The sequence below is a fragment of the Dasypus novemcinctus genome, chromosome 19, assembly GCF_030445035.2.
Source record: "Dasypus novemcinctus isolate mDasNov1 chromosome 19, mDasNov1.1.hap2, whole genome shotgun sequence".
Lineage (NCBI taxonomy): Eukaryota > Metazoa > Chordata > Mammalia > Cingulata > Dasypodidae > Dasypus > Dasypus novemcinctus.
In genome coordinates, this window is record NC_080691.1 from 26,490,495 (window position 1) to 26,517,099 (window position 26,605).

The 26,605-nt window shown below is 60.4% G+C and overlaps 1 protein-coding gene across 3 annotated transcripts in view; it reads right to left on the bottom strand.

Annotated features, from left to right (window-relative positions):
- Window positions 1–486: 486 nt before the first annotated feature.
- Window positions 487–26,605, bottom strand: part of TESC (tescalcin) — a 47,684-nt gene continuing 21,565 nt past the window's right edge. For 2 of the 3 annotated variants that reach the window (XM_058281422.2, XM_071209802.1), the window contains exons 3-8: window positions 15,932–16,012; window positions 9,814–9,953; window positions 8,235–8,296; window positions 8,033–8,140; window positions 2,991–3,038; window positions 487–754 (exon numbers count right to left, since the gene is read on the bottom strand). In XM_058281422.2, the coding sequence (XP_058137405.1) occupies window positions 677–754; window positions 2,991–3,038; window positions 8,033–8,140; window positions 8,235–8,296; window positions 9,814–9,953; window positions 15,932–16,012 (517 nt within the window). In that variant the 3' untranslated portion in view covers window positions 487–676. The remainder of the gene's footprint in view (window positions 755–2,990; window positions 3,039–8,032; window positions 8,141–8,234; window positions 8,297–9,813; window positions 9,954–15,931; window positions 16,013–26,605) is intronic. The other variant, XM_058281423.2, reaches the window with a different exon arrangement.

The window sequence follows — 26,605 nt, forward strand, 5'->3', positions numbered from 1 at the left end:
AGGTCCAGGACCAGGGCCTCCTGACCCATGCGGTGGGGACCTCAGAGTCCTGGGCCTTGCTGCCAGCCAGGCCCCGATACCAGCGCCCTCTCACCACCGGTGAGTGCGTCAGTTGCTGCACCTGGCACAGCACGAAGGCTCAAGCGGCCTCTCTTTCATACTAAACGTATGGCCACGACATCTGGGAGGCCCCTGCCCTGCCCTCCCCTACCCAGCCCCAGCTGTCTTGGAAAAACCCTCTGGTCTGCCTGCCTACATGCAGCAAGGAGCTATTTTTCCTTATTTTACTGTTTAAGAAGACTGATGTATCCCAGCACTTGTGCAGGGGAAACAGCAGACCCTTTACCCCAGATAAGCAAAAAAGGGGAGGAAATCCCTGTCTTGCAAACCTGCCTTTTAAAATTCCTCAGCTGCCCCTTGCTCTTAATCTTCTGCCACCAAGGGTAGGGCTGCTTTTAGGGACGCAAGGAACAGACAGAAGCCACATTCAGTAACAAACCCATTTAATTAGAGGTAAAAAGACAAAGGCCCACACACCATACCCAAGAGAAAAACGACATGCGCCGACAAGAGGCGGGTTGTTTTCGGGGGCTGCAGCCAGGGACGTCGGCGGGGAGTGCGCCAGTCAAGGCCGCATGGGGTCAAGGTGCAGCTTCTCTGTGGAGGCGGCGGCGGGTCAGTGGCACAGCGCGATGGTTTCCATGTTAAGGAAGCGGACGTGCATCTTGGTCTCTATGTCAATCCCCTGCCAGATCTGGAAGGGACGGAGCAGGCTGAGGGGGCGACCCCAGGCCCCGCCAGCTCTCCGACCCTGACGCTCCTCTCCACCTGGCACCCCCCAGAAGGACGTGTTTCAAGACTCTGAGCTGAGCAAGGAAGCAGAGCTGCCATCTGGTTTTCTTGCTGGTTATTTTGGTTCTGACATTGGGGTTCTTATAAGGATTATCACAGCAAGTTATTGTTAAGTATTGAATCTAAGCTCTTAGATCCAAGTTATTGGAATTCCACCCACCACTTCAGGCTCTGATTTTCATGCAAATTATATAACCTCATTAAACTCCCTTTTTATCTGTAAACCAGAGAGACCACCACCTTTTACCTATTTCCCCTAAAGTCTGAAAGATTCTAGATGGAATCAAAATGCTAGACTGTGAAGGACTGTGTAAATGTAAATCTACCCTCATAAGGTCACCACGATCCCTCTGGTCTTCACAGCCTCGCTGGGGCCAGCTCACCCCCAGGAGGGCATTTCCAGCCAACGAGCACGTCTAGCGCCACAAACCTGGTACTGGGCCTGCTGGGCCGGGCCATCCCAGCCAGCGGCCTAGAGGATGTTCAGGCTGCAGGACTCAATTTTGCCCCCTTCAAAAGCCCTGTTGCACCCCACCCCCACCCCTCCTTGGCTATGCAGGGCCCCCCCCCAGGGGAGAGATGGAACAAGGGGTGCTAGCAAGAGCAGGGTATGTTGCAGCAAGGACTTCTCACCATCTTGCTGCCTATTCTGCTTATGTAAGAGCTTCAAGCCCTCAAGCTGTCACTCTTGGAAGTAGAAGAAAATCAGAGCTGTGTTGGCACCCAAGCGACAGGGAGGCCTCGGGGCGTTTCCAGCGACCGTCACACTGCCTGGACCCTCCAGGGGCCTTCTGATCTCCACACCGAGCCCTGGCTTGGGTGTTGCAGGGGACACAGAGAAACTGCTCTGGTTCCTGTCGACCCTTGTTGGGTGGGCAAAACGCTCCCAGGGCAAGATCCTCGGACACCCAGAGTGATGTCTGCCCAATGCCAGGAGGGCACCACGGTGGCGGAGGGCGCCGGAGGCTGGCCGACAGGAGAGGCCCCTGCAGGTGCTGGAATGGGCTTGGGGGCCAGGAGAGGGGAGGCAGGAGGCGGCCAGCCTTCCAGGGAAGGAAGTGGATTTCTGAGGCCAGAGAGAACGCATCCTGTCTTCTGGCTTAAGAAACAATCCCTCCCGGCTGCCGCGTGCCCTGATCTTCTCCCGCCATCTTCTGTTTTGTGCTCTGAGTTACCACTTTCCAAGATGAACAAGCCACAGTGACCTCGGGCCCAAATGCTAATACTGCCCTCTTGACGCACATCCTCCCTGCCCAGCACTTGACGAGGGGCATCTGCGTGGCGCCCAGGAAGCCACTGACCTCCTGCCCAGCCGTCCCCTTTCAGACCCTCCATCCTGGTGGGGTTGGTGCTATGAGCGCCGCCTGTCTCCTGCCACCTCCCCATCCCCGCATTGGCTCAGGGCTGGCCCGGTCAGCAGCACGGCCTCGAGGAGAGCGCTCAGCCCCAGCCACTTGGCCTCATCTCCAGGGCCAAGACCGAGGCCTCAGCCCGCAGGGAGGCTGCAGGCGGCCAGGTGGGGCGATGACCTCCCTGTTCTTCTGTGAGCACTGCTGCTCCCCCATTTCCTCGCCGTGATCACCGCCTGGGAAGGGCCTGGGGATGGCCTTGGGGGGACGGTCAGGGCCAAAGTGCCGGCAAAGGGCAGGGCGGGCTCTCCCCCTTCTGGGGGTATTTGATTCGCAAAGCGGCGAGGAGCGCAGCTGGTTCCGCAGCTCGTGCTGGCCTGCAGGACACAGCCTGACACCCACAGCACAGGGGCTGGGGGCCACTCAGGATGGACGAGTGGACTGCCTCTTGAGAAGACGGCCTCTGCAGCTGACGGCGTTAAAAGTTCTGCAAGAGCCGGGGAGAGGGGACAACGGGCAAGGACCGTGTGCTCGGGGCGCTCCAGTCCCTGTTTTTACAAAATGTTTCTGTTCACCTGGCAAGGAAAATTCCCAGGTTACACCCACTGTCAAGGGACCGCTTCAGACAAGGTGGACCAGCCTTCCGGGCGGGGGAGAAATTCGCTTTTCCTTCTACACCCTTATCATTAAAATAGGTAAGACCAGCCTAACCTGTTCCAGAGGCCCCGCCGGGCGCTGAGCCCTTCCTACCTCCCGGGCCCCACGAGGCCGACCCTCCCCAGCACCCACCTTGAGGAAGTCATCGAAGGTGATCCCCTCGTACACCTGATCAGGCCCCTGGGGAGGAGAGCACAGGCAGTGAGGCGCCGCCCACCCCAGCCCAGCCTCGCCCGCCCCGGCCCAGGAGGCAGAGGGCTCGGGCCCTTTAGGTGGGGGCACGAGAAGGGGGCATCGTCGTGAGCTGCACGCTGGGCGGGGGCAGTCCAGCCTGAACTCCCGACATCCTTCACTGGCACGAGGGCAAGATGGAGGGCTGGTGCGGGGCTGCGCGGAGCGCCAGCGCACACGGGCCCAAGGGAACGCCTTCCCTCACCCAAGCACCCCCACAATCTCCCCCCAGTGGACTGAGGTGGGGGGTGAGCAGGAGGCACAGCCCCCTGCCCCCACTTCACTCCCCCGGTTGCCAGAAGCAGAAGCAGGGCCACCAGGACACTTCCTGCCATTTCCTGGGTCTGGCCTCAGACCCCAACCCCCCCCACAAACACACACTGATTACAACCAGTTCTAGGCTGATCAAAGTCCCCAGACCCCTGGTGAAGGGGCCATGAACAAAGGAGCCATCCTGTGCTGCACTACCCCCACCCCCCTTTGGCCCAGGAGGTGGCCCCAAGTGAGCATGAGGTCGGCTTTACACAGGTGCCTCCCTTGCTCAGGGCATCTGGCAGTGCCAGTCTTCAACCTGCCTTCCCACCCTGGGCACATGGGGACCTCGGTAACCATAAGTGGGTTCCTGCCCCTTAAACTGCTCCTGAGGCTCAGGCACAACCACGTCTCTGAAAGCCTCACCACCACAGCACCATGTGGCAGGAAAAGCACATGGACACGCTCAGTGCCCAGTGACAGAAACTGCCTGCAGGAATCTCGGTTGTCCATGCTACTGATTACTACAGAAGAATCAGGAAGATGTCAATCCACACACAGCCACACAGAGGAGGCCTTGCGATAAGTACATAGTGATAAAGCCAGGAGCCAAATGCTGTCTACAGATCCTTGTGTGCGTGCATGAAATCTTATCCACTGCTAACCAGATCACCACTGCCGCTAGAGGGTGTGTGAGTTATGGAGGGAGAAGAAGAGAGCCAATTAGTTCAGTTTCATTTTTGTTCGATCAAACCTAAAAGGAAGATATTTAAATGGTGGAATACGGGAGGGGGAAACCTGCCAAGAGCAGGCATCTTTAGAGAGGGCTGGGGTTGGTGGGGCAGGAGGGCAGGGCGAGGCTCACTTCTCTTTTTGTACCACTCTGAAATTTCTCACGGCATGCATATGAGTAAATGATGCTAATTGTTTCCCACGTGCCAGGCACTGTTCCAATAAATAATAATAAATGCTGCTATTAGCAGTGTACCCTGACTGACGCAAACCTCATGGTCAGTCCCACAAAAGAGGTTCTGTGTTCTTACTCCCGTTTTACAGATGAGGGCATGGAGGGCACAGAGACGGGGCTGGCTCTGAGTCTGGGAAGGCAGGAATTTGTGCCCTTTTCAGTTTCTGCTTTATTCTTTTTTTAAATTCAGAAAACAAACCAATCAAAGTTTTGTGTTTTTTTTCTTTTAAATAAAACTGCCAGTTCTCAGATATCCTGGGCTAGCCCTGGTCCCGAGGGCCCCTCTTCCTGCTGGTTCCCAGGGCACAGAGAAGAGCCAGTTATAGACCTGGGCCCTGGGGCTGACACCAGGACTGAGGGGTGGGCACACGATGCAAGGAAGGAGGTAGGGGGGAGAAGCACCCGGCTGGAGTCCCGGGAAAGAAACCCCACCCACCCACCCAGCCCTTCCCTGTCTTCAAAATCACAAGAAAATGTCCCCAGAGTGCCACATCTAGAGGAAGCGCCCTCAAAAGAAACCACTGCACCGAGTCAAGGACCGGCTTTGGAAGCTCAATACAGGGGGGGATGACGGGTCATTGGTCCTAGATGGCACAGTCAGCACCACTGAGTGTCCACATAGGCCAGATGGATCGAACCGGTGTGGCTCCACACCCCCCTCGCCCAGCTTGCATCCATTTGGTTGACATTTACAGGAGGTATTTTAAGAGCTCATACCCAGGGGACCCGTAAGGAAGGAAGCTCTCTGCATCGCGAGTGCCCCGCCTGGCTCCGCGGGCCTGTCTCGATGGCCCTAGGCAGTGGACACACACGAGGGGCAAAAGACCTCACACCCTGGCGCCAGGCAGCAGCTACCTTGGCTTCTGAGCCGTGTGGACTTTACGCAGATCAGCAGCTGGCAGCTGCCAACAGTTTTACTACGGCAAATGAAGAAAACTGTCGCCGATTGAAACTGGAATAGGATGAGTAGCAATTCAAAGGAGAGTGTAATTAACTCAAATGGGGACTTGGCTCGACAAGCCAGCAGGGGTTCCCTGCGCCTTCCCAGGTCATCAGCCCTTTTCAGCGGCAGTTGATTTGCTGAGTGGGGTGGTTTCACTCAAGTCAGAAGCCTCCCCTGGGCCTGAGAACCAGACAGATAAAATACAGGGCAATAAAATGACCACAGCGCCTTGTCCCCAGACAGGCTCGGGCCTGCCGGGGCGGCCCCGGCAGCTGCCAGGAGGCCCCGGGTCCCCCAGTGACGTTTGGGGCACAAATAGCAGGTTCCAGCGTGAAAACACCTCTCCACGCAGGCGGCGCTGAAGGCAAAGCCACGTGGGTGTTTGCTGGAGACACAGCTGCTTCAGACACACGGGAGTGAGGCGGGAGAACGCTGGGGCCCCGCAGAGCCCTTCAGTGACCAACGTCCACTGAGACGGTCACCACGCCCGCCCTGAGCAGGCCCCGTGGACTCAGGCCCGGGGTGTAGAGGGCCAGCTGTCCAAGGGCAAGGCCACTGAACCCAGTAGAGGCCACGAGTGCCAGTAGACGGCCCCTGAGCTCAAGCAAGATCTCGGTGCTGAGCCTTGCTTTCCCCACCGGCAAAGTGAGGCCGGAGCCCACCTAACGCCGTTGGTGAAGGGCCTGGCGCTGGCGGGCGGGTCAGCCGGTGGGAGCCACCCCCGCCCCCAGGGAATAACTACCCTGCCTAGACCGGTCTGACGGCAGTGCCTCCTCCACCCGCTGCGGTGAGGACCCGACCAGCCACCCGTGGGAAGTGTGTGCACTCCGGCCGCAGAATCGCAGGTGACATGGGATGACGTCCGGGGACGTTTCTGACCGTCACAACTCGGGGTGCTCCTGGCATCTAGAGGGTGGAGGCCAGCTGAGCGGTGAACCCGTGACCCACCCAAAGAGCCATCGCCTTCACCCTTGGCTCCGGGGAGGAGCTCCAACGGGGGTGCCTTTGTTAACCCGGGGGCTCTGACCACGGGACAGCCTAGCGATATGACTCAGGGCCCACCTGGAGACTGAGATGCACCGAGTGATCATAACTCAGGCCTAGGGAACCGTCCCACCAGACACTCTCGGCCCCAGGCTTGGAGCAGCGTCTCTGGTTGGCAACACCCTGCGTATCATCATCCATTCCGGAGCGCACCCTGCCGCGACGCCAGCGGGGGAGGGGGGCTCCGCACCTGCTCGAGGGGCTCTGCACGGGCTGGCTCTCCCGGACCCCGCCCTTCGAGCGCCTTCCCTCAGCTGGTGTTAACCTGCACCCTCCCCTGTAAGAAATCAAACCTGAGGGGTTCAGGGAACCCCTCAAGCTTGTCATCCGCGTCAGCAGAGAGCTGGTCTTGAGCTACCACCGTGCTCCCTCTCAACTCCTCTGCTGGTCCAGGGACACCCCGCTCCGCGCCCCCGGGCGCCGGCCCCTGCGGCACCGGGCAGCCCCAGGCAGAATCGGCCGGCCCTGGTGCCATCGCCCAAGGCCGAGTCCACCGACAAGCCCTGGGACCAGTTCTGGGAACCTCGCAGCCACTTCTACGCCCACGTGACCTGCCACACGACGGGCCCGCTCCACAAGCTCCCTTGCTGCCAGCCTCTCATCGTCCCCCCACGTGGCTCCACCCCAGGCGCCCAGCCAGGCAGGGGGCAGCCCTGCACGCGCCCCTCCAGCCCGCCCGGCACCTGGCTCTTGGGGACCAGCTGGGTGACCTTTCACCTACAGCGTGCACGCCGTTGAGGCGGTGGCGGGGGCGGCGGCAGCTCTCGGCGCCCAGAAGGGAGCTCCCTGCTGACCCCGCCCCCAGGGAGGAATCGCCATCAGCTCCTTGAGGCCGCCTGCGCGCAGCTCCTCCCTGCCCGTCTCAGGGGGTCAGGGGAGGCTGTAGGCTGGGCCTACGGGTGTCCGAGTCCAGGCCTGCGGCCCTGCCTCGCACGGCCTTCCCAGGGTCGGGACCCGCGATCTCCCGGTGGCCTGGAAGAGCGTGAGCGGTTTCTGGGCAGTGCTGCATGTGCGGCCACGGGCAGGACACGCGTGGCCAGTGTCCTCACGGGCATCTGGAAGCACAGACTCTAACTAGGGTTAAGGCGTTGCGGGAGTCACCGGCGAGGGCTGTTGGATTTGACCCCTTCGTCGAGCTTCCAGGTCCCGGAGGGAAGAGGGCGAAGGAAGAAGAGGGGCTGGGCGCCCGGGCAGCCACAGGAGCAGGGACGTGGCTGCGGGGAGCGCGGGGAGCACGGAGTTCCCACGGGCAGGCTCTGCCTGGGGCAGCGTCCACGGAGCCGGCTCCAGGAGACGAGGCCTGGGGTCAGCCGTCCCAGGGGCCGCCCCATCCCCACCCCAAGCCTCAGTCTCCCCCTCTAGAGAGGAGCACGGCAGTCCCCGCTTCGTGGCAGGAGGAAACGGGCCATTCCAAAGTCAAGCGTTTTGCCCCATGGAGGAAACTCACGATAAAAGGCAACAGACACCAGCGCCCAGGGCAGCCGGCCAGGACCAGGACGGCGGGTGCAGCAAGGCCTGCCCTGCTCCACCATGGTGGGTGGCACCGCCTCCAGCCCCTTGCCCCAGTGTCCACGGCCCCGGCACTGGCACCTCCAGCCGGCAAAGAGGGTCAAAGGAGCAGGAGGCCGTGAGGAGGTGGCCCCCTGAGCCCCGCCACCCCCCCGCGCCTGCGCCCCACCATCCCCCGCGCCTGCGTCCGGCCGCCCCCTGAGCCCCGCCGCCCCCGCGCCTGCTCACCATCTGCCCCACGCAGACACTGGCCGCCTCCATCATGGCCCCGTCGGCGATGGAGCGGGCCGACTCCTTCTCGATGTGGGGGTTTCCCGAGAGCAGCTCCTCCACCACCTGGGACATTGGGGGGGGCGCACACTGTGACGTGGGCTCCGCCGAGGCCGCAGGGCTGCAGGCCCCGGGGGCGGGTGGAAGGAGCATACTTTACATTTCGATACTCTTCCAGGGTGATCCTGCCGTCGCTGTCCGAGTCGTACATGTGAAACAGAACTGGGGAGAGAAGGGGGCGCTGTCGGGGGTGGGCCGGGTGATGCCGGGGTGCCCCTGCTCCTGCCCGTTCCTCCCCTCCGAAACCAAGACCAAAACTAGCAAAAGGCGCCAACAACGAACCGTAAACGCCAGAAGTCACAGGGGCCAGGGGAGGGCCAAGGGGTCCTGGTGGGCGGCCTCGGGCCGATGCCCGGAGCCCTCTGGGTCCTGGTTTCCATGGTAACCAGGAGCACAAGGGCGCCTAGTAGGGGCGCGGCCAGCACGGGCCCACGCTGAGTGCAGGACAGGCAGCACCGAGTGGGCTGCGGGCGGCAGCGTGGCCTCTGGCCCCCTCCGCTCCGTCCCTCCACTGCCGTCAGCACGCGTCCCGCAGCCCAGCCCAGGAGGCCTGAAGCTGGGGGAAGCGCCTCTCCCACCCCCCTCGGCGCTCCCAAGTTCTCCGCTGCGGCCTTGGTCCAGGCCCGGGCACCGCTGGGGGCCCCGGGAAGCTCATTGTGAGCCTCTCTGCTCCTAATCCTCTCGTGGCCCCGACTGGGGCCACTGAGCCCATTTCACAGGGGACAGCGGGGGATCAGAGAAGATACGGGGTCGCCCGCAGCCACCCCCAAAGCAAGGCATCTGGGATCCCACAGCCCCCTGCGCCCCCCCCCCCCCGCCGCCCGCGGGGAGAGGCCGGGCTAGACGCCGGGAGCCTGCAGGCCGGAGCCCCCGAGGGGCCTCAGGAGGCCTGCGCGCTCCCACCCGCCAGGAGCGCATTCCAGGGTGAGAATAGCTCCCCCCTTCCACCTTCCCCAGGGGCCCGCCTCGGGGCGGGGTGCAGCAGCGACGGGGTGCCCCATGTGCCGGCTGGCTGGGCCGGCAGCCAACGCACCACTGAACCGAGGGGCCCGCAACAGCCCCTGCGAGGCCGGCTGTGACGCAAGGCTCCACCGGCCTCCCAGGGAACCATCAACCCGGGCGGCTCAGAGGAAGGGGTGGAGCGAGCAGCCTCCTCTCCCCCCCCTCCCCCCCCCCCCCCCCCCCCCCCCCCCCGTGCGCCAGGAGCCTGCGGGGTCCCATCCCCAGGACCCCTTCCTGAAGCTCGAGATGCTGAGATGCTCCGGTTGGACACCAGGGAGCAGTGTGGCAGGAGAGGGACGTCAGGGCCACCCTCCGGGGGGGGGGGGGGGGTCAGACTGCGCCGACGTGACTCCCCCCAGCACTTCCCTGCCGCCCAGTCTACGCGCCCGCTGGGGGCCTCGGGAAGCCGCGGCCCAGGGCGCGGGCAGGGCACAGGGTGGACTCAAGAGCCTGGGGCACGGGATGGGCACGGGGTGGGCGCAGGGTGGACTCGACGGCCCAGGGCATGGGCTGGGCGTGGGGTGAACTCCATGGCCCAGGGCGCAGGCTGGGCGCAGGGTGGACTGGATGGCCCGGGGTGCGGGCTGGGCACAGGCTGGGCATGGGGTGGACTAGGGGTGGACTGGACGGCTGGGGACGCGGGCTGGGCGCGGGGTGGTCTCCACGCTTGCACATACATCTCAGCTTCTCTTTCCGGCACAGCTCCACCTGCTCCTCGTCCATGGCGGTGTCGATGGGCCGGAAGTAGGACATGATGGTCAGGAAGTCCTCGAAGTCGATCTCGTCAGCCAGGCCGCTCGGCCCCTTGCGCAGGTTCCTGCAGGAGGTGGGGGAGACACTGGAGGGGAAGAGCTGGGCCTCGACTCCTCCCCGCCCCAGGCACAGGCCTCCCCCAGGGTGGCCGCTCCTGCCCTGGCTCTGACTGACTCACGTGTCCCAGGAGCTTGCTTTGTCGGGGTGGTGGGGCCGCCGGGGGTCATGGCCCATCCCTGCCCCGCACAGCTCCCTGTCTCCAGGGCAGGCAGGCAAGCGCCCAACCGCCAACAAGGGCTGGGACAGAGGGATGCACAGATGCACCATGGTGCAGAGGGTGGGCCACCCACGGACGGGGAAACTGAGGCAATAAGCAGCCCAATAACTTCCCCCAGGTATGCCACGAGCCTCTCCTCTGCCCCAGACGCCAGCCAACTACAGCCCGTGGGTCAAATCCAGCCTGCTATTTCTGGACGGCCCTGAGCTAAGAAGGGTTTCTATGGTTGAAAAAATTAAAGTAGTATTTCATGACATGGGAAAATGGCATGAAATTCAAATTTCAGTGTCCAGAAGTAAAGCTTTATTGGAACATGTTGTATTCAGCGTTCCCCAGAGACACAGAACTGACAGTATATATGTGTATATAGAGATTAGAGGCTTATACAAGAATTGGCTGGTGTAACTGTAGGGATTGGCAAGTCCAGATTCCACAGGGCAGGCCATAAACTGGACACGCTGAAGTTTAGACAAAAATTCCTCTGACTTCTGAAATCCTCATTTCTGGCTTTTAAGACCTCAAAATGAATGGTTCAGGAGACTCGCTTCATTACCGAGGTCAATCTCCCTTGTTGTTTGTAGATGCAATCAGCAGTAGTAGATGCCGTCAACTGACTACAGATGTGAACCCGTCTACAAAATGGATTTCATAACAATCAGGCCTTGCCTGCCTGACCAAGCCCCTGACCATAACTTAGCCTTGAAATTAACCATCACAAAGCCATATCCGCTCGCTTACCCAAGGTCTACAGCTGCTTTTGTGCTAACACAGAAGAGGAGCGGCCACAGAGACTGAATGAAATGAAATATACTCACTCTCTGGTCAGAAGATTTTTGGTGACCCTGCTTTCTATCAGGGATTCAGAATTCTGCTATAGGGTGGCAGTTTGAAGCTTTTGTGGACTCCAGAAAATTCTGTTCTTAAAGCTAATCCATTCCCATATGTGTAAACTGATTATAGGTGGGACTGTTTGATTAAATTCAGTTAAGAAATTTGGATGATTAAATTGCAGGACCCAGGGCGGCTCTTAGTTCTCTCGATAGAATCTTTTATAAATGGAGGAATAAAAAGCTGCAAAACACAGGAAAAAAGGCAACCAAGACAGAGAGAAGCGTCCAGAAGTTGAAATCAACAAACCCAGGAAAGAGAAAAACCCACAGACAGAGCAGCCAGAAACTGCAGGCACAAAGGCCAGGAGGGCAGGAGAGGGGAGCAGCCGCGCACAGACGCCACCGCGTGCCTGATCGCCCACAGCCGCAGCTCGGGGCAGAGGCTCTCCTACCCGTGCCTTGGTCCAAACACCTTCACAGCCACAGAACTCGAGTTTTTGACCTAACAAATTCCCCTTGTAAAAGCCGATCCATTTCTGGTATATTGTTCCCAGCAGCTTTTGGCAAACTAAAACACACAGTGATCAAGATGCAGCAGCTCTGAGTACTGTTTACTACCACGGTGGCATTTGCCAACGAGTTAAGGTTTTTAAATAAGTTATGGGAGGTTCTAGGTTGTCCCTATCAACGTGCTTTCCTGAGGGCCGGGAAGACAGGCCTTGAGTTCCAGCCGGGCTCAGGGAGCTGCAGGGAGGCTGGGCCCACCCATGCCAGCCCCGTTCCTGCACCCAGTGGGGGCTGGGAAAACTGGTGTTCACACGAGCCGTCCAACACCATGTCCTGGCAGAGGTTATGAGGGATGGCGTGGAGGTGGCACAGGCTTCCTGAGCCACAAACCATCACGGACCAACGTCAAGGCCGAGAGCAGCTGACGCAGTCGGCACGGGTTGTCAAGTTCTCCCCCGCCCCGGTGGGTCCTAGAAAAGGGCAGCTCACGGCTAGTGCTGGTCTAACTTACTTGGGGCCCAGCTGGGGTCCTAACTCAGATGGGAGGAGCGTGCCCGTGATTCCCTTAGAAGGGCCCTCGCCCCTTCGACACTCGATAACTACCCTGACGGCCACCGTGCCTCTTGTTCTGCAGATCTTGCTATTCCCGGTTGCCCATTCCAGAGTTTCCAGAAAGAGGTGGATGCCACGCTTGGCAGAGGGAAGGTGGATCATGCGAGTTCAAACCCAAGAGAAGCTAAAGAAGCCTAGCCTCGGAGCACGGCTTGTCGTCTCCCCTTAAAGCTTCTCTCCTACAAAGCACAGACACAGGCCCTGGACGTATCGGGCCCCTCTGGAAGGTGCTGGTGCTGTAGTGACCAGCGGCCTTCCAGCGGGCCCCATGCAGCGAGGAGGAGACGACGGGCACCCGGGCCAGGGGGACGGGCGATGGCACGGGGACGCCACCTGTCCTCCCTGGGGAAGGCCGCGATCCCATCCGTCAGTGCTCCTGGGAGGTCTGCGTCCACTGGCACCTGGACCTCATGGGTGACGAGGGCACAGAGGCCGAGGGAGGCCCCACCTGGGGAAATCGAGGCACGGCCAGGCCAAGCACCTGCAGTCAGAGGAACCAGCACGCCAAGCCCGTTTCCAAAGTGCGGCTCCCAAGGCCGGGATTGGGGGAAGGAAGGACGAGGGCCCCATGCGAGTGTGCAACGTGGCACAAGAACAGGGCGGCTTTCGTCATTTTACCAAGATGCCCGAGCTGGAGAAACACGTTTCAGTTCCTCAACACTCCAATTATCCTGCAAGGGTGGGGAGCCTGGAGGCGGGTAAGGACGCTGCTCACACTGCCCCCCGAAAGCGGCCTCTCCCTCCACCGTTTTGTTCCTGAGGGTCTCTCCTGGTTCCAGCACCCCCCACGGGACTCCCCCCTCACCTCCTTCTCAGAATGGGCGGGGGTGACCCACAGGTTCTGGGCTGTCCTGGTACAGGCCTTCCCTCAGCCACTGCTCTGGGTGGCCCCTGGGCTGCCCATGGAGTCAGCGGGGCCTCCCGCCCCCACCCCGGGTTTGCTAGCTGCTGCCCGAGGCTGAGGTCCCCGGACCTGCAGGGGAGATGCCCTCCCCTACCCCCCACTAGCCTCCACTGCCTTCTCGGCCCAGAGGTCCCTGAAGGTTTCCCCCCCCCACCCCGCCGCTGTGACAGCACCCCCAGGCAGGTGCATCACCCCACACCCTGGAGTCGTCCCCCCCTCTCCAGCCAGACACCAGTTCCATCGTTCCCCAGAGCCTCTGCTAACCTCGGGGTGCAACCAGAAGGAGCCTTGCCAAACGCTGCCCCGAGCCCCTCTCGCTCCCGCTAAGCGCCCTTCCGAGCTCCCACGTGCCTGGGTAAACCCCGAACCCGTCCCGGGCCCCCCAGGCCCTGGCAGGTCTGGTCTCTGCCCCGCGGCAGCACCAGCCATGCCGCTCCCTCCCCGCAGGGTATCCCCCCTCCGCACACAGCTGGCCTCAGTTACGCCGTGTCCACCCGCACCCTCCCCACACCCTGCGCCCCTGTAGAAGGCTGGATTGTGATTCCCGAAAAAGAAAACACCCCTTTCCTCACATGTGTCCGTTCCCGTGGGCGTGACCCCACTGACGGAGGACTTTTCTAGGGCTGATTTCGGTTAAGGGGGTGCCCCTGGGGGAGGGCGGCCTCTACCCTGTTATTGGAGGCTGCACAGAGAAAGCCACGTGGAGCCAAGAGAAGGCCGCGTGGCGGAGAAGCCCAGGCCCGAGGCCCGCCGGCCCCCGGCCCCGAACGCCAGGCCTCAGGGACAAACCCTCCGTGCTGGCGCCGCGACTTCACACCTCCAGCCTCGAAACCGTGAGTGGTCAAGACCGCACGACACCGCGATTGTGCTGCAAGCCGCGGATGACACGCTCTGGGCTGTGTGGCATGTGACCACATCTCAAAAAAGTTGCTTTTAAAACAAAACACCAGCGGGTAAATCCCTGCTGTCGCCGCCAACCCACTGTGCACCGCCTGCTCCGCAGCGGGGGAGCCATGGCGCCCGATCCTCCGACGCCCCTTCCTCGTCCTTCAGAGAGCGCCGCGGCCCTGTCCTCACTTCAGCCCCCGGGCTGAACAGCTCCTACGCCGCGGTGCATCGAGTCTCCACGACCGTCCCCACCTGCCAGCCCACCCCCCCCAGGGGGCCCCCCAGCCCCTTCCCAGCGCAACCCCGCGACCCCAGGATGCTGCTGAGGACAGAACCACGCCCGTCGCGGGCTCAGCTCAGTCTACTTTCGCGCTCCAGGTCCACTCTCCCCCAGGGGTCTCTCAAAGCCGCCCTCCGCTCTGCTCTCCACACACCTGCCTCCCATAAATGTCCCTCCCTGCCCCGGCTCCACCCCACCCACCTCCCTACCCGGCAGCAAGCGTCCTCTGCAAAACGCAAGCCTGGCCGCACAGTCCGTGCCCCCACCGCCTAAAAACCCATCCATGCCCCCCCACCGCCGCGCCTAGGTTAAAGGTTGAGGTCCCTTCTGCCAGTCTACGAGGTGCTGCACGCGGCGGCCCCTGCCGCCCACCCCGCTTGCACCCCGCTCGCCCTCCCTCGGCTCCAGCCAGGCCTCTCAACCGCTCTCACGTCACACTCCCCATGCCACAGGGCCTTTGCACAGGACAGTTCCATGTGCCCCAAGTCCTCCCTATCTCCACTTTGCCCGGTTAAAAGGGGGGAAGATGCAGCCCGGGAGTCCCTGTGAGCAGGACGCACACTCCCAGGTGAGGCGCAGAGGCAAAGGCTCCTGCCCAGGGTCCCTCAGCCCTGGCAGAACCAGGGTCGAGCCGGTCACGCTCACAGGGCTCAGGGAAGCCCCCGCCAGGCTTACTGCTGTGTGGGCCTGCTCCCTTCCTTCCTCTTCCTCCTGTTCTCGCCGTTTCTCAGACCTTTGAGGACACGGGGGCATCAGGCCTGGGGGCACCCCAGGACAAGCAGGCTGTCGGGCCCTGGGGTGTGTGTCCACAGTCTCCAGCGTCCCCACAGCCACCCTTCCCGGATCCTCACACCACGGGGCCCCCATCCTCGTTGCTGAGTCTGTCGGCTTAACATGGGACATTCGGGGACGTGAGCTCTGGCCTGGGCATCAGCTCTGGGACCGCTCTGTGCCTCAGTTTCCCCATCTATAAACTGGGGCAATGACATAGGAAGACCTTGCCCAGTACTTTGACTTACATCACTTAGTGCCTCCCCGAGCCCAGCGAGGCAGGTGCTCTTACTGCCGCCTTTGTAATTACAGAGGAGGAAACTGAGGCCGCAGCAGGTGCCTCCAGTTGCCCCCATGATCCTTGCCTCGTGGCAGCCCCCTCCCCATGCATGGGCTGAAACTAATGAATAGAGCATGGCAAAGTGATGGCATGTCATTTCCCCGTGCAGGTTACAAAATAGATGGTGGCTTTGGTCTTCGGTGCCGAGTCTCCCTCTTCCCTCACCCTGGGGGGAGCCAGCTGCCACAGTGCAGGCTGCTCTACCGAGGGGTCCACGTGACACCTCCAGCCAACAGCGAGTCAGGAACTGAGGTCTGCCGGCAGCCGCAGAGCGGTCTTGGCAGCGGAGGCCCACCGATGTGCACCTGGATTTCTACCCCACAGAGACTGTGAGATGATGGATGCTCACTGACTTAAGCTGCTAAATTTTGGGCTAATTTGTCACGCAGCCATAGCTAACTAATACAGAGGCCTAGAGAGATTGAGTGAGCTGCCTCAAGTCACTCAGCTACAAATCGAAGACTGTCAGACCCTAAACCCGCACCCTTAACCTCGACCTGACTCGGCACCCCTCTCATCTCCCCCAACTTAGAGGGACGTGCTGAGGACACAAGCACTGTGAGAAATGGAAAATGCTCACCCCTGAAGACAAAGTTGCCCGCCACCCAGCTGTTTTCAAGGTAAAGAGCCTACCTGTTGTCAAAGAAGGCACGGACGATTTTGGATCGGATCGGGTTGAGCTCCAGGTCAGGGACATTGTTGAAGTTCTCCTTGCTGGTTTCCAAGAAGGAGACAAACATCCAGAACAAACCGACAAGAAAAAGCACACATCATTTTCATCATTTATCAAGCTCTGTTTTCATCCCTGGCAGGTGCTACAAGAACAGTCCAGAATTAGGAAAAAAGACTGGAACGTGCTGTACTTACCTGTCCACTCTTCTAACCCTTAGCCCGAGAGTGGGGGGTGCAGGAGGCTCAAAGATACCTTTGAGAAACCAGAAAGTATTCTAGATTCCTCCCCAGAAAAACACTAGGACAGAATCTGCACCTTATTCCAGGGGGATCAGAGACCACCCTGGCAAGGAAATCCTGCTTTGACTGTTCTGGAATCAGAGCTGGCTTCAGAAAAGCAGCTTCTCAAAAAGGTTAAACAGTTACCAGGGGACCCAGCAATCCCATTCCTAGGTATATGCTCAAGAAAATGAAAATGTGTTCACATAAAAACATGCACAAAGGGAAGCAGACTTGGCCCAGTGGTTAGGGCGTCCGTCTACCACATGGGAGGTCCGCGGTTCAAACCCTGGGCCTCCTTGACCCGTGTGCAGCTGGCCCAAGTGCAGTGCTGATGCGCTCAAGGAGTGCCCTGTCATGCAGGGGTGTCCCCCGCGTAGGGGAGCCCACGCGCAAGGAGTGCGCCCTGTAAGAAAAGCCGCCCAGCGCGAAAGAAAGCATAGCCTGCCTAAGAATGGCTCCACACACCCGGAGAGCCGACACAACAATAACAATAAACCAGAGTTTCCCGGTGCTGCTGATAAGGATAGAAGTGGTCACAGAAGAACATACAGCGAATGGACATAAAGAGCAGACAACTGGGGCGGGGGAGGGGAAGAGAAATAAATTTAAAAAAATAAATCTTAAAAAAAAACAAACGTGCACACGAATATTCACAGCAGCCAAACGGTGGAAACCTCATGTCCACGAATGCATGAATACACAAATGTGGTCTCTCCACATGATGGGCATTACTCAGCCATAAAAAGGAAGTGGATGAACCCCAAACATTCTGCTGAGAGTCAGGAGCCAGACACAGAAGGCCACATGTTGCGTGGTTCCATTTCTGTGAAACACCCAGAATGGGCAAATCCATGGGTTGCCAGGGACTGGCACGAGGGAAAGGGGACAGATTGCTAATAGGCATGGAGTTTCTTTTGGGGGTGATGAAAATGCTCTGGAATTACAGAACGGTGACAGTTGCACAACTCTGAACATACTAAAAGCCACTGAACTGTGTACATTAAGTCAGTGAATTGTATGCTATGTGAATTGAATTCAATAAAGCTATTTTAAAAAATAATCGATGGCAAGACAACAGGTGACTTCCAACAGAGACCGGCTGCAGTAAGCACCCGCACCGCGGGGCCAGGGGCCGAGGTCTGGGCACGGAAGCACCTCCCTGCCCTGCCCGCATGGGCCGTCCTTCGTCCTCAGAATCACTTCCTGTTCGCCTTTCTTCGGCCGGTGGGCTTCACCAGGCAGTGGCCTTGGAGAGGACCCAGACCACAGGCTGCCGTCCCCAGGAACGAAGGGGCTCGCCGTGGAGGGGAGGGCCGAGGAGATGACCCAGCGCAGCAGGAGAGCTTCAGGGCTGGGAGGACGGGTGCAGTATTCGCCGGCCCTTGGCCCTGAAGACCAGAACTGAAGCTGGCAGAGCAGGAAGGGCCACGTGCACGCCGCGCCTGGTCAAGACTGCTCGGGCAGGAAGGGTCCGTGAACGCGTCCCTGCGCCCTGCCCTGCCCGCCTGACAGAGGGGGCGGCCGAGCCCCGGAGGAAAAGGCAGGCCCTGCTCGCGGCTCCAGGCTCTCCCCACCCCTCGCTGCTCCTCGCCCCTCTCCCGGTGTCTGCCAGACCCAGGAGCTGGTGACAGTGGACACCAATCGTTTCAGATGCACGAGCGCCCAGGAGGTGCTCCCGGGGGGGGGGGGGGCGGGAAACGACTGGTTTCCCCCGAGTGCAAGGACGAGGGACGGGGGCATCTGCAGGACGCTCAAGGCCTGGGTGTCGGCGGCTCCGGCCCGCACACACCCTGGGGTGCCCCAGAGGGGCCCGCGTGGAGCGAGGCCCACAGCGCTTCCCTCGGACCTGTCGCGCGGAGAGGGGCTTTCTCGCCAGCCTGTGCCTGAGGACGGGCGTCTCCTGGTTAAAAAATTAAAAACGCTCAGCGGCCACTGCTCTGTCTTCCCCAGAAAGAGGAAACAAGCCAGATGCCCGTCAACTGACAAACGGAGAACCAAACAAAGTCTCTCCTTACAATGGAAAATTAAATTACCTGGCCGTAAAAAGGCATGGAGTTCCGGTCTATGTTACAAAATGGACGAACTTCAACGATTTTAGGCTACAAAGGCCACGTGCTGTAAGATTCCACTTCAATGAGCTGTCCAGGACAGCCGAGCCTCAGAGGCCAAGAACCTTCACAGCTTCCGGGGCTGGGGAGGGGCAGCGCCGCTAGCGGGTAGGAGCTCTGCGTGGGGTGGTGAGAATATCCTAAGATTGATTGTGGCAGTGCCTGCAAAACTCTGTGAATGCACTAGAACCACTGAACTGGATACTTTTAATGGGTAAAACGTGGGGTATGTGAAACACGTCTCAATAAAGCTGCTATGGTAAACACCCCTTAGGCCCTTTAAAGAACGTGCGCTGGGATTCCGCTGATAGAAAGCTCTGCCACCTGGGGCCGGCAACTTTGCCTTCCCGCCTCCCTGAGCCCCAGCTTGTACCTCCGGGAATGGAACAGCTTGGGCCACTGTGAGACACGGAGGCACCCCGCACCGGGCGGCCGAGAGCACGCGCTCAGCTGACCGACGCGTGCAGGTGGCGGCGCCGAGTGCGTGGGGATGGAGACCCGGGTCTCGGGGCGGTGGCCTCTGCGCCTGCCTGCACCGGGCACAGCACGGGTGCTCAGCGAATGGTCTGCTGCACGAAGGACCAGTCTGCAGGGCAGGCGGGCGAGGCAGGGCCTTCCCGGGTGACCCTCCGGCCGCCCCCAGTTCTCACCTGCAGATCCAGGCCAGCTCCTCCCGGCCGAGCCTGGGGGCCGGGGATGAACCGAGGCCAGCAGAGGACCCGTCCCCCGCGGCTGCTGCAAGGACCAGGCTGAGGGAGCAGGTCTGGTGAACCACCCGGGAGGGGACCAAGGCTAAAACCAGACAAGCTGCTGCTTCCAGGAGGCCCCATCCTTGGGAAGGGGGTGGGAGGAGACACAGCAGCCCCTGTGCCACCGTGAGGCCCTACAGAGGGCCAGAGGGCAACCGGGGCCGACCCAGGCAGGACACCCGGCAGCAACCGGGAGGGTGGAGCCACCCCGCAGAGCTGCACCCCAAGTGTCCAGGGAAGGACATGGGCCCCCGAGAGGCCTGTCCCCACTGGCAGTGACAGAGGCGAGGCCCCAGCCACTGGGCAATGCCCCCCCCACCCCAGGCTGCCTCGGAGCCACCGCCTGCAGGCCTGTGCGCCCAGCTGCCTGTGCCCCTCTGTATGGGTGCCTGCTGGGCCTCAGTGCACCCACACTCCCCTGGCACCACCCCCACCCCCCGTGGCCCTCACCGACTCTTGGAGCCTGTGTCCCCATCCCCCATCTAAGCAGTGAGCGCCCCCAGGGGCTGCTCCGAGCCCCCCTCATTCCTCAGCTGGAAACTGCATTCCTCAGCTGGAAAAAGGGGGTGGTGGCAGCACCTGACTCGTGGGGTTCAAAAAAAGGAGTAAAAGAGAGAAGCCCACGAAGGTGCTGGGCAAACCACCCGGCACACAGGGAGCGCGGCCTTCTGCCGTCAGGCCAGTGCCGTGACAACAGCAGGAACTGGGGTAACGACGTGATCACGGCAGCAGCTGGCCCTCCCGCACCCCAGGTCTCAGGAGCTGCGCTAAGGGCTGGACGCTCTTACTTAGTGCTCCCCCCAACCCACGAGGTGGGCACCGCCACCCCCAGGTCAGAGACGGAAGGCGAGGCCACGAGGGGAGCACAACCGTTTGAGGTCACTGACGCCCCGTCCAGCAGTTAGGCCGGGCTGCCCGGTCCCGGGGACACTCCCCAACTCCTGCCATGAGCCGTCTGACGCCCCATGAATGCTGGTTGCTGTCTCGGTCTCGTTCTCCTTCCTCCTCACCTGTGCCCAGGTGCCCACACCCCCGGCAAGCTGTCTTGGCCCAGGATGCATCTGTGGGACTGTGGGGACAGTCCCTGCTCACCCAGGAGGGCAGGGCTGGGGGTCCAAAAGTGCCGGGGCCAGAGGGGAGGGAGGTTTGCTCACCAAGGTTCCCGGGGCCCACGACGTCCCCCCCAGGGACGCGTACCACCGCCCCCTCATCACGAGGGCTCTCGCCGTGCCAGGTTGGCCCGAGTGGGCATGCCCCTCCACGCTCAGCCACCCACGGGCGGATGCCGGCGAGTCCCAGGGAGGTGAAGACACCGAGCACGGACACCCGGCTTGGGGGGGCCGCAGCCGCCGGCCACCTCTGCCACCCGCTCTGACCGCCACGCGCATTTCCACCCAGGTTGCGGCTTCCTCTCCGCTTGAGAGAGAGAAGCATGTGCTTCCCCGGGTGTCAGCTCCAGCTGGCCCCCAGGCGGCCTCCCGGGGACCCAGGAAGAGGGCAGGGCAGGCATCCCACCCGCTGGGAAGGGCAAGCCGGGATGTGCCAGGCCAGGCCGCCCTCAGGCCCGTGGCTGGGGTGGCTGGGTCCAGCTGCTTCTGAAGCTTAGCCCTAATGCAGAGCTCTGGCAGGGGCTCCGGGCAGGGGGCTCCAGGCAGGGGGGTTCCCACCACAACTGAGACCTAACGACACAGAGGCTAAGGACACAGCCGGGTCCTAGACACTCCGCCTGGGGTTCCAGCCCCCTTACCCCTTTCTCTGCTGGCCTGGACCCCCTCCCCAGTTAAGGGAGCCCCACTCTGGCCCCGACTCCCCAGGGCTGCCCGCTGGACCGCGCCCCCAGCATTCACTGGGCCGGGCCCTCGCCGATTTGTATTGGCGTTTCCCACACTGGAGCCGTGATGCGTTCAACATTGGGGAAACCGAGGCCCCACCAGGTCTCTTGAAGGCAGGTCTCACTTAGGCTGTGTCTTCCCAGCCTGGGCCAAGCGGGGTGTGGCCCCCAGTCCAGCAGCACCAGAAACTAGTCAGAAATAGGGACGCGCAGGCCCCGCCCGGCTCCGCCGAGTCAGCACCTGCCGTTCACCAAGATTCCCAGGCGACTCGTGCGTGCCTTCACCCGGAAGTGCCGGCTCCTCTGCTCTAAGGACCTCAGGGTGCTTGGAACTCCCCAGTCACACCCAGAGAAGCCCTGGCCCCTCGGCCGGGCGAGCGCCTCTTCACCGCGCCTGGCCCTGCTCGGTGCCTGGGCCCTGCTCGTCTCCCACCGCCTGTAATTTACTTACTTCCGTGCGAGCAACTCAGAGACAAGTATCAGAGCACCCACTGAGCACCAGGCACTGTTCTAGGTGCCGGCAACAACAGTGAACGAGCAGGTGCCATCACCCTGGGATCTGGGGGAGGGGGAACCCGCGAAAGACGGCATGGCAGGCAGTGACCAGCGCCTTCCAGAAAAGTTAAGCAGGGAAAGGGGCGGGGACAAGTTTAAATAGGTTGGCTGGGAAAGGCTTTATGGGGCAGGTGACATTGGAGCCAAGACCCCGAGGAGGTGCACTTCCCAGCCCCGGGGGACAGCTGGCAGTGACCGTGGGGGTGGGGGTAGGCAGGGCGGTTCTACTGGCAGCCAGGGTGGAGGCCAGGTGCAGCTAAAGGTCCGACGACGCACGGGGCAGTCCTTCCCAGCTCAGACTGCCCGCCCCAAGGGTCAGGGCGCAGAGGAGGGCCGGCTCTGCTCCCGGGGAACAGCGCTCCAGAAAGCAGGAGCAGTGAGGGCTGAAGCTAGGCGGCGGGGCGTGCCCGCGTGTCCAGGGCACAGCCAAACGGCCAGTGAGCAGGCTGAGTGGGGGACGAGGCCGGCGAGGCAGCAGGGCCAGCTCACACGGGGACCCGCAGGCCACGGGACAGCCTCAGCTGCCCAGGCTTTACTTGGCGAGATGGAAAGTTCTGAGCAGAGAAGTGCCGATTCCCAGGCTCTGCAGGTCTGCCCCTGAGAGTCTAGATTGGGCGGGTGGCGAGAAGCCAGGTGCGGGTCCATGGCAGACAGGAGGGGGGTGGAGGGTGGGAGGGGTGAGAGCAGGCAGCGCCTGCAGGTGGGAGGGTGAAAGAAGGCAGAACGACTCGAGCAATTCAGCCCGGGCCCCGGAAGGAAGAGGCTGCCTCCGGCCCACGGGAGCCGGGGCGAGAGCGGGGCTGAGACCAGGGCTGCGCCGGGTTCGTGGGTGCTGCCCTTTGGATGCCAAGCAGGTGGGCGGCGGCTCCGTGAGCCTGAGATGGGGGAGCCTGGCCAGAGGTCCACACTTGGGAGCCGACACCCAGGCAGCGTTCTGAGCTGCGAACCTGGGCAAAGCCGAGCCCTTGGTGGGACCAGGACGACCCTGCTCTGTGACTGCCCCCGGCCTCCAACCCCGCCGTCACCACTCATCCCGCCCCGCGCCCCCAGCCACAGGTCACAGGGCTCCGTCCCCCTCCAGCCTCTGCACCTGCTGCTCCAGCTGCCAGCAGCTCCCTTCCCTCCTGGCTCCAGGACCGGCTCTTCTCCTCATTCCGGTCTCAGCCCACCCAGGCCCACCCAAGCCAACGCCCCACACCCCGCCCCACGCCCCAAGGAACACAGCTCTCTGCCCGTGTCCTCCCCGCGTGACACTGCCCCTGCCACCTGATTAACGCCTAATGCCACGGAGCTGCGCCCCCTCCCACACGGAGCAGAAACTCGGGTGCGGGGCGGAGGGAGCGGCGTCCTCTCCCTCGACGCCTCCGTGGCTGGGACGGGCTGCGGTGGCGCTCAACCCCCCAGGGGCAGAAGGGTGTCTGCAAGGAAAGCCTCCTCCCACCCCAAACGGGCCGCCCTCCCCTCTGCCCCGACGTGCTCACCGCAGCGGGTGGGAGGGCCCGCCCCCCACACCAGGCTTTTCTGGGTTGTTTTACTGAGACGGCAGGTGTTCCTTTCCCAAGGGCCACGTGCCATCCTGGCTGACGCCCCCGTGAGAAGCTGCACTGACTCCCCCCAAACGTCAACCACTGGCAGAGAAACAGCCTGACGAGTGGGCAGGGCGCCTCGCGCTGCCACTGCTGTGGGTGCTTTTAAAGAACTGTCAAGGGTTAGCTGTTTGACAGATTAAAACCACTACCCATGCGGGGCAGCAGTGCTCCAAAATGTATTCACCAAATGCAATGAATGTCCCTCCATGATAAAAGAGGGAGTTGAAGTGGGAGGAGTGGGGGGGTGGTGGGTATATGGGGACCTCTTATATTTTTTGAATGTAAGAATTTTTTTAAAAAATAAAGAAGAAAAAAGCCTAGCGACGGGTTGTGTTTGGTTCTGGAGGAAAGTGGGGTGATTGCAGGGGTTCAGGGCCCCGGCTCTTCAGCCAGCCGGCTCTGCTCTGCGCCCCACCCCCCGCAGTGCTAGCCTCAGCCGCATCAGCCTCAGTTTCTTCACCTGTAAAATGGGGATAACGTGAACCTCGGGGGAGTTGTAAATGCACACAAGCAAGCATTCGGCTAAGGCAGCGGGGCTCCCTGGAGGCACGTGAGCCTGTGCTAACTTCCAAAGGGCGGGAAACAAAAGAGGACCTGGATGCTGGGCTGGTGCCCACCGTTGAACCCACCAGAACACTGCCCGGCACTTTGGCGGCGCCCAACGAGCATGGCATCCTTTTTCTTGCCCACGTTTATCTGGGGCTATGTTTATTGGAGGAGTCATTCCAAATTCGACGGCTTGATGAGTCTAAATATAACTCTGTTCCACAGCGCTAGCGAATCAGGCTTCCCCGTGGCCTGTATGACTCCGCTGAAATATCCCCCAACGGCTATTTTTGCCAGCCTGCCAGAGTGCACTCAGGAAGCCAAAAGTTGCTGTTTAAGATGTTCACCAGTTAAGTGGTCGAACTAAAGGAAGAAAAGAACGAGAAGGCATTATCTCGTTTTCTCCACTATCTAAAATGGGCACTTTCTCACTTGTTAACTCACAGAGAATGCCCCTGCCGTAGGAAGAGCTCTGGACAGGGGACAAGCACCCGCGGGCAGGTTCTCAGGAAATGCGTTAAATGCACATTTTCTGTTCAAGGGTTCTGCAAAGAGGCCACAGATCTCCATGCTCTGTGGGCCGGGTAGATGCAGGTTTTGGGGGTCCCGAGGCATATATAATTTGGGGGGGAACCTCGAAGAAAAAGAGCACATTATAAGTTAAAAAAATAAATGAGGTCTCACGCAGTTGGTGTTCTGATTACAAAGAAGATTTCAGGCCACTACGTAATACACCGAGGCTCTTTTTGCAAGGTAGGGAGAATTACGCTCATCTGCACTCTGAAGGATACAGGGACGACGAGCTGCTGTGAGGAGCTAAGAGGCAGGTTCTCACTCCCGCCTAGTCATGCTTTTTGGTCCAGGCTTGAAAGCACCCAAGGGCAGCGTCTCTTGTGCCAGAGAACTGAAAACATGATATTACAAAATACAGGAAAAAAGAAAAAAAAATGTGTACGTTATCTTGAGAATTGTAGGTGCTTTTGAATATACTTGGAATATACTTAAAGAGCTTGAAACAAACTAAGGCACGTTGGTGGGAACCCTAAGCTAGTGGCTCTAACGAGCACTTTAGCAGGATGTCCAAAGAAGAGAAAGAACAGTACTAGGCCATTCTTGATTGCGCCTTCTGCCTTGTTTTGTTTTGCTTTTCATCTTTTAGGAAAACTGGACCAAGCTATCGGTCTCCAAAAAGTGAGTGCAGAGGAGTGATGTGAATGAATTTGTTTCCATAGTTCAAACTTCTCTCTACAGGTAATGACCATAATACAACGTTGAGGGAATCAAAAAGAGCACATTTCAAGAAGTCTAATTTGGAGGCCAGAATGTGCTGATTGTGACAACCGTCCTAATATTCTGTTAACAATGCAGACTTCAGCTTCCAGGAATTTTTATCCAGACGCTTCCTAACTTTATTATATTGGCAGATCCCACTTGATCTACGCCAGTCCCTCGCCAGTGACGTCTCGAGACTGGCTTCTGCAGTTAGCTGGCCCAGACACCGCAGGAACCCCTTTTACCTAAATGCTGCTGGGTAGACTTCTGCCTTCTCTCTCCCTAGAAACCCGCTCACTCAAGTGTTCCATAAAAAGGCAGACGGCGATGAACACTAGGCACTCTGGTTTGCTAAGAGGAAGGAGGCAGGCGAGCTGCACCCCCACACACCTGCCACAGACTGGGGCGCTGGGACCGTACTCTGCAGAATCCTGGCCCATGCCTTTCTTGGGGGAGGGGCGGTGGAGCCCCACAGCTGGGCCAGGCATAATGAAGCAGAACCCCTTTTAATGCTGGGGAACCCCAACACAACCTAGAGTCTCCTAGAAGTGTCTAGAGACCAGAGAGGTTGACAGCCTGGCCAGGGGTCACACAGGAAGCCCCGGGCAGAGTGGGGAGTGTACTGGGGACCAGATCCCAGTCCCCGGCTGCTCACGGCTTCTGCCCTAGGAGCTGCAGAATGGCCCTTCTCCAGGTCCCAGAGGGCAGATTAGAATTAGGCAAAACAGTTCGGGGAGGCTGGAAGGACGCCCTTCCGGCAGGCCTGTTTGCAAAAGAGATTGTGGTTGTCACCTCCTTCCTGTGGGGCTGTCACTGGGTGCTGTGCCTGACACTAACCTTGCAGCAGAGACTGCAAAGCACGGGAGCCAGGGGCTGTCGTATGGGAATTATAAAACCCTCCTAGGACATCGAGGGCAGAGGGGCGACCAAGGGCATCAGAGGACACGTGCAAGTCAAAGGCAAGCTCACAGCAACCCCAGCCTCCTCACAGCAGGCTCTCAGCAAGTCAGAGCCAGCCTCTGTCTGGAGGCACAGCAGTGGGGTCAATCCCACCACCTCCTCTGGTGAGCTGAGCAACCCGGGCGAGGTACATGGCCTCTCTGAGCCTTACTTCCTCTTCTGCGAAATGGGGGAGAGCAAGCGTTCCTGCCACTGTTTCCTGAGGCTGAAGTAATACATCCCACAAACAAGAATTGCATGCAGCACGTAGAACGTGCTCAAATAATAGCACCTTACGTTGGTGAACACTTCTTAGGTGTCAGGGCCCAAGATAAATTCTTTTACCTGGATTACGTCAACGCTTTGAAGGGTCATCGGCAGCCAACGGCAGTCTCCTGTATACCATGTTTTATAGTCACAAAGAACAGACCGTCCGTTGTAATCACTCTCCCGTGCGCTCTTGCTTGCCCTTTCATTCATTCACTCACTCACTCGCTCAGCTTCTCCCAGAGTATCACACTACCTTACAGACCCGGGACTCAGCCTTCAGACCACAGAGAAAGAGACACACCTGCTCCTGCCCTTTGCTCTGACAGTCTAAAGGGGGAGGTGGAAAGAAGACGGGCATTGAACCCAGGGGCAGGCTGGAGGGCGAGCAGCAGTCTCTTGGAGAAGATGGTGTCTCAAGTGGGACCTCAGCGCAGGAGAGGACAACATCGGGACCTTTGTGGGCCCAGCTGAAGAGCAAGGATGTAGCCTGGGGG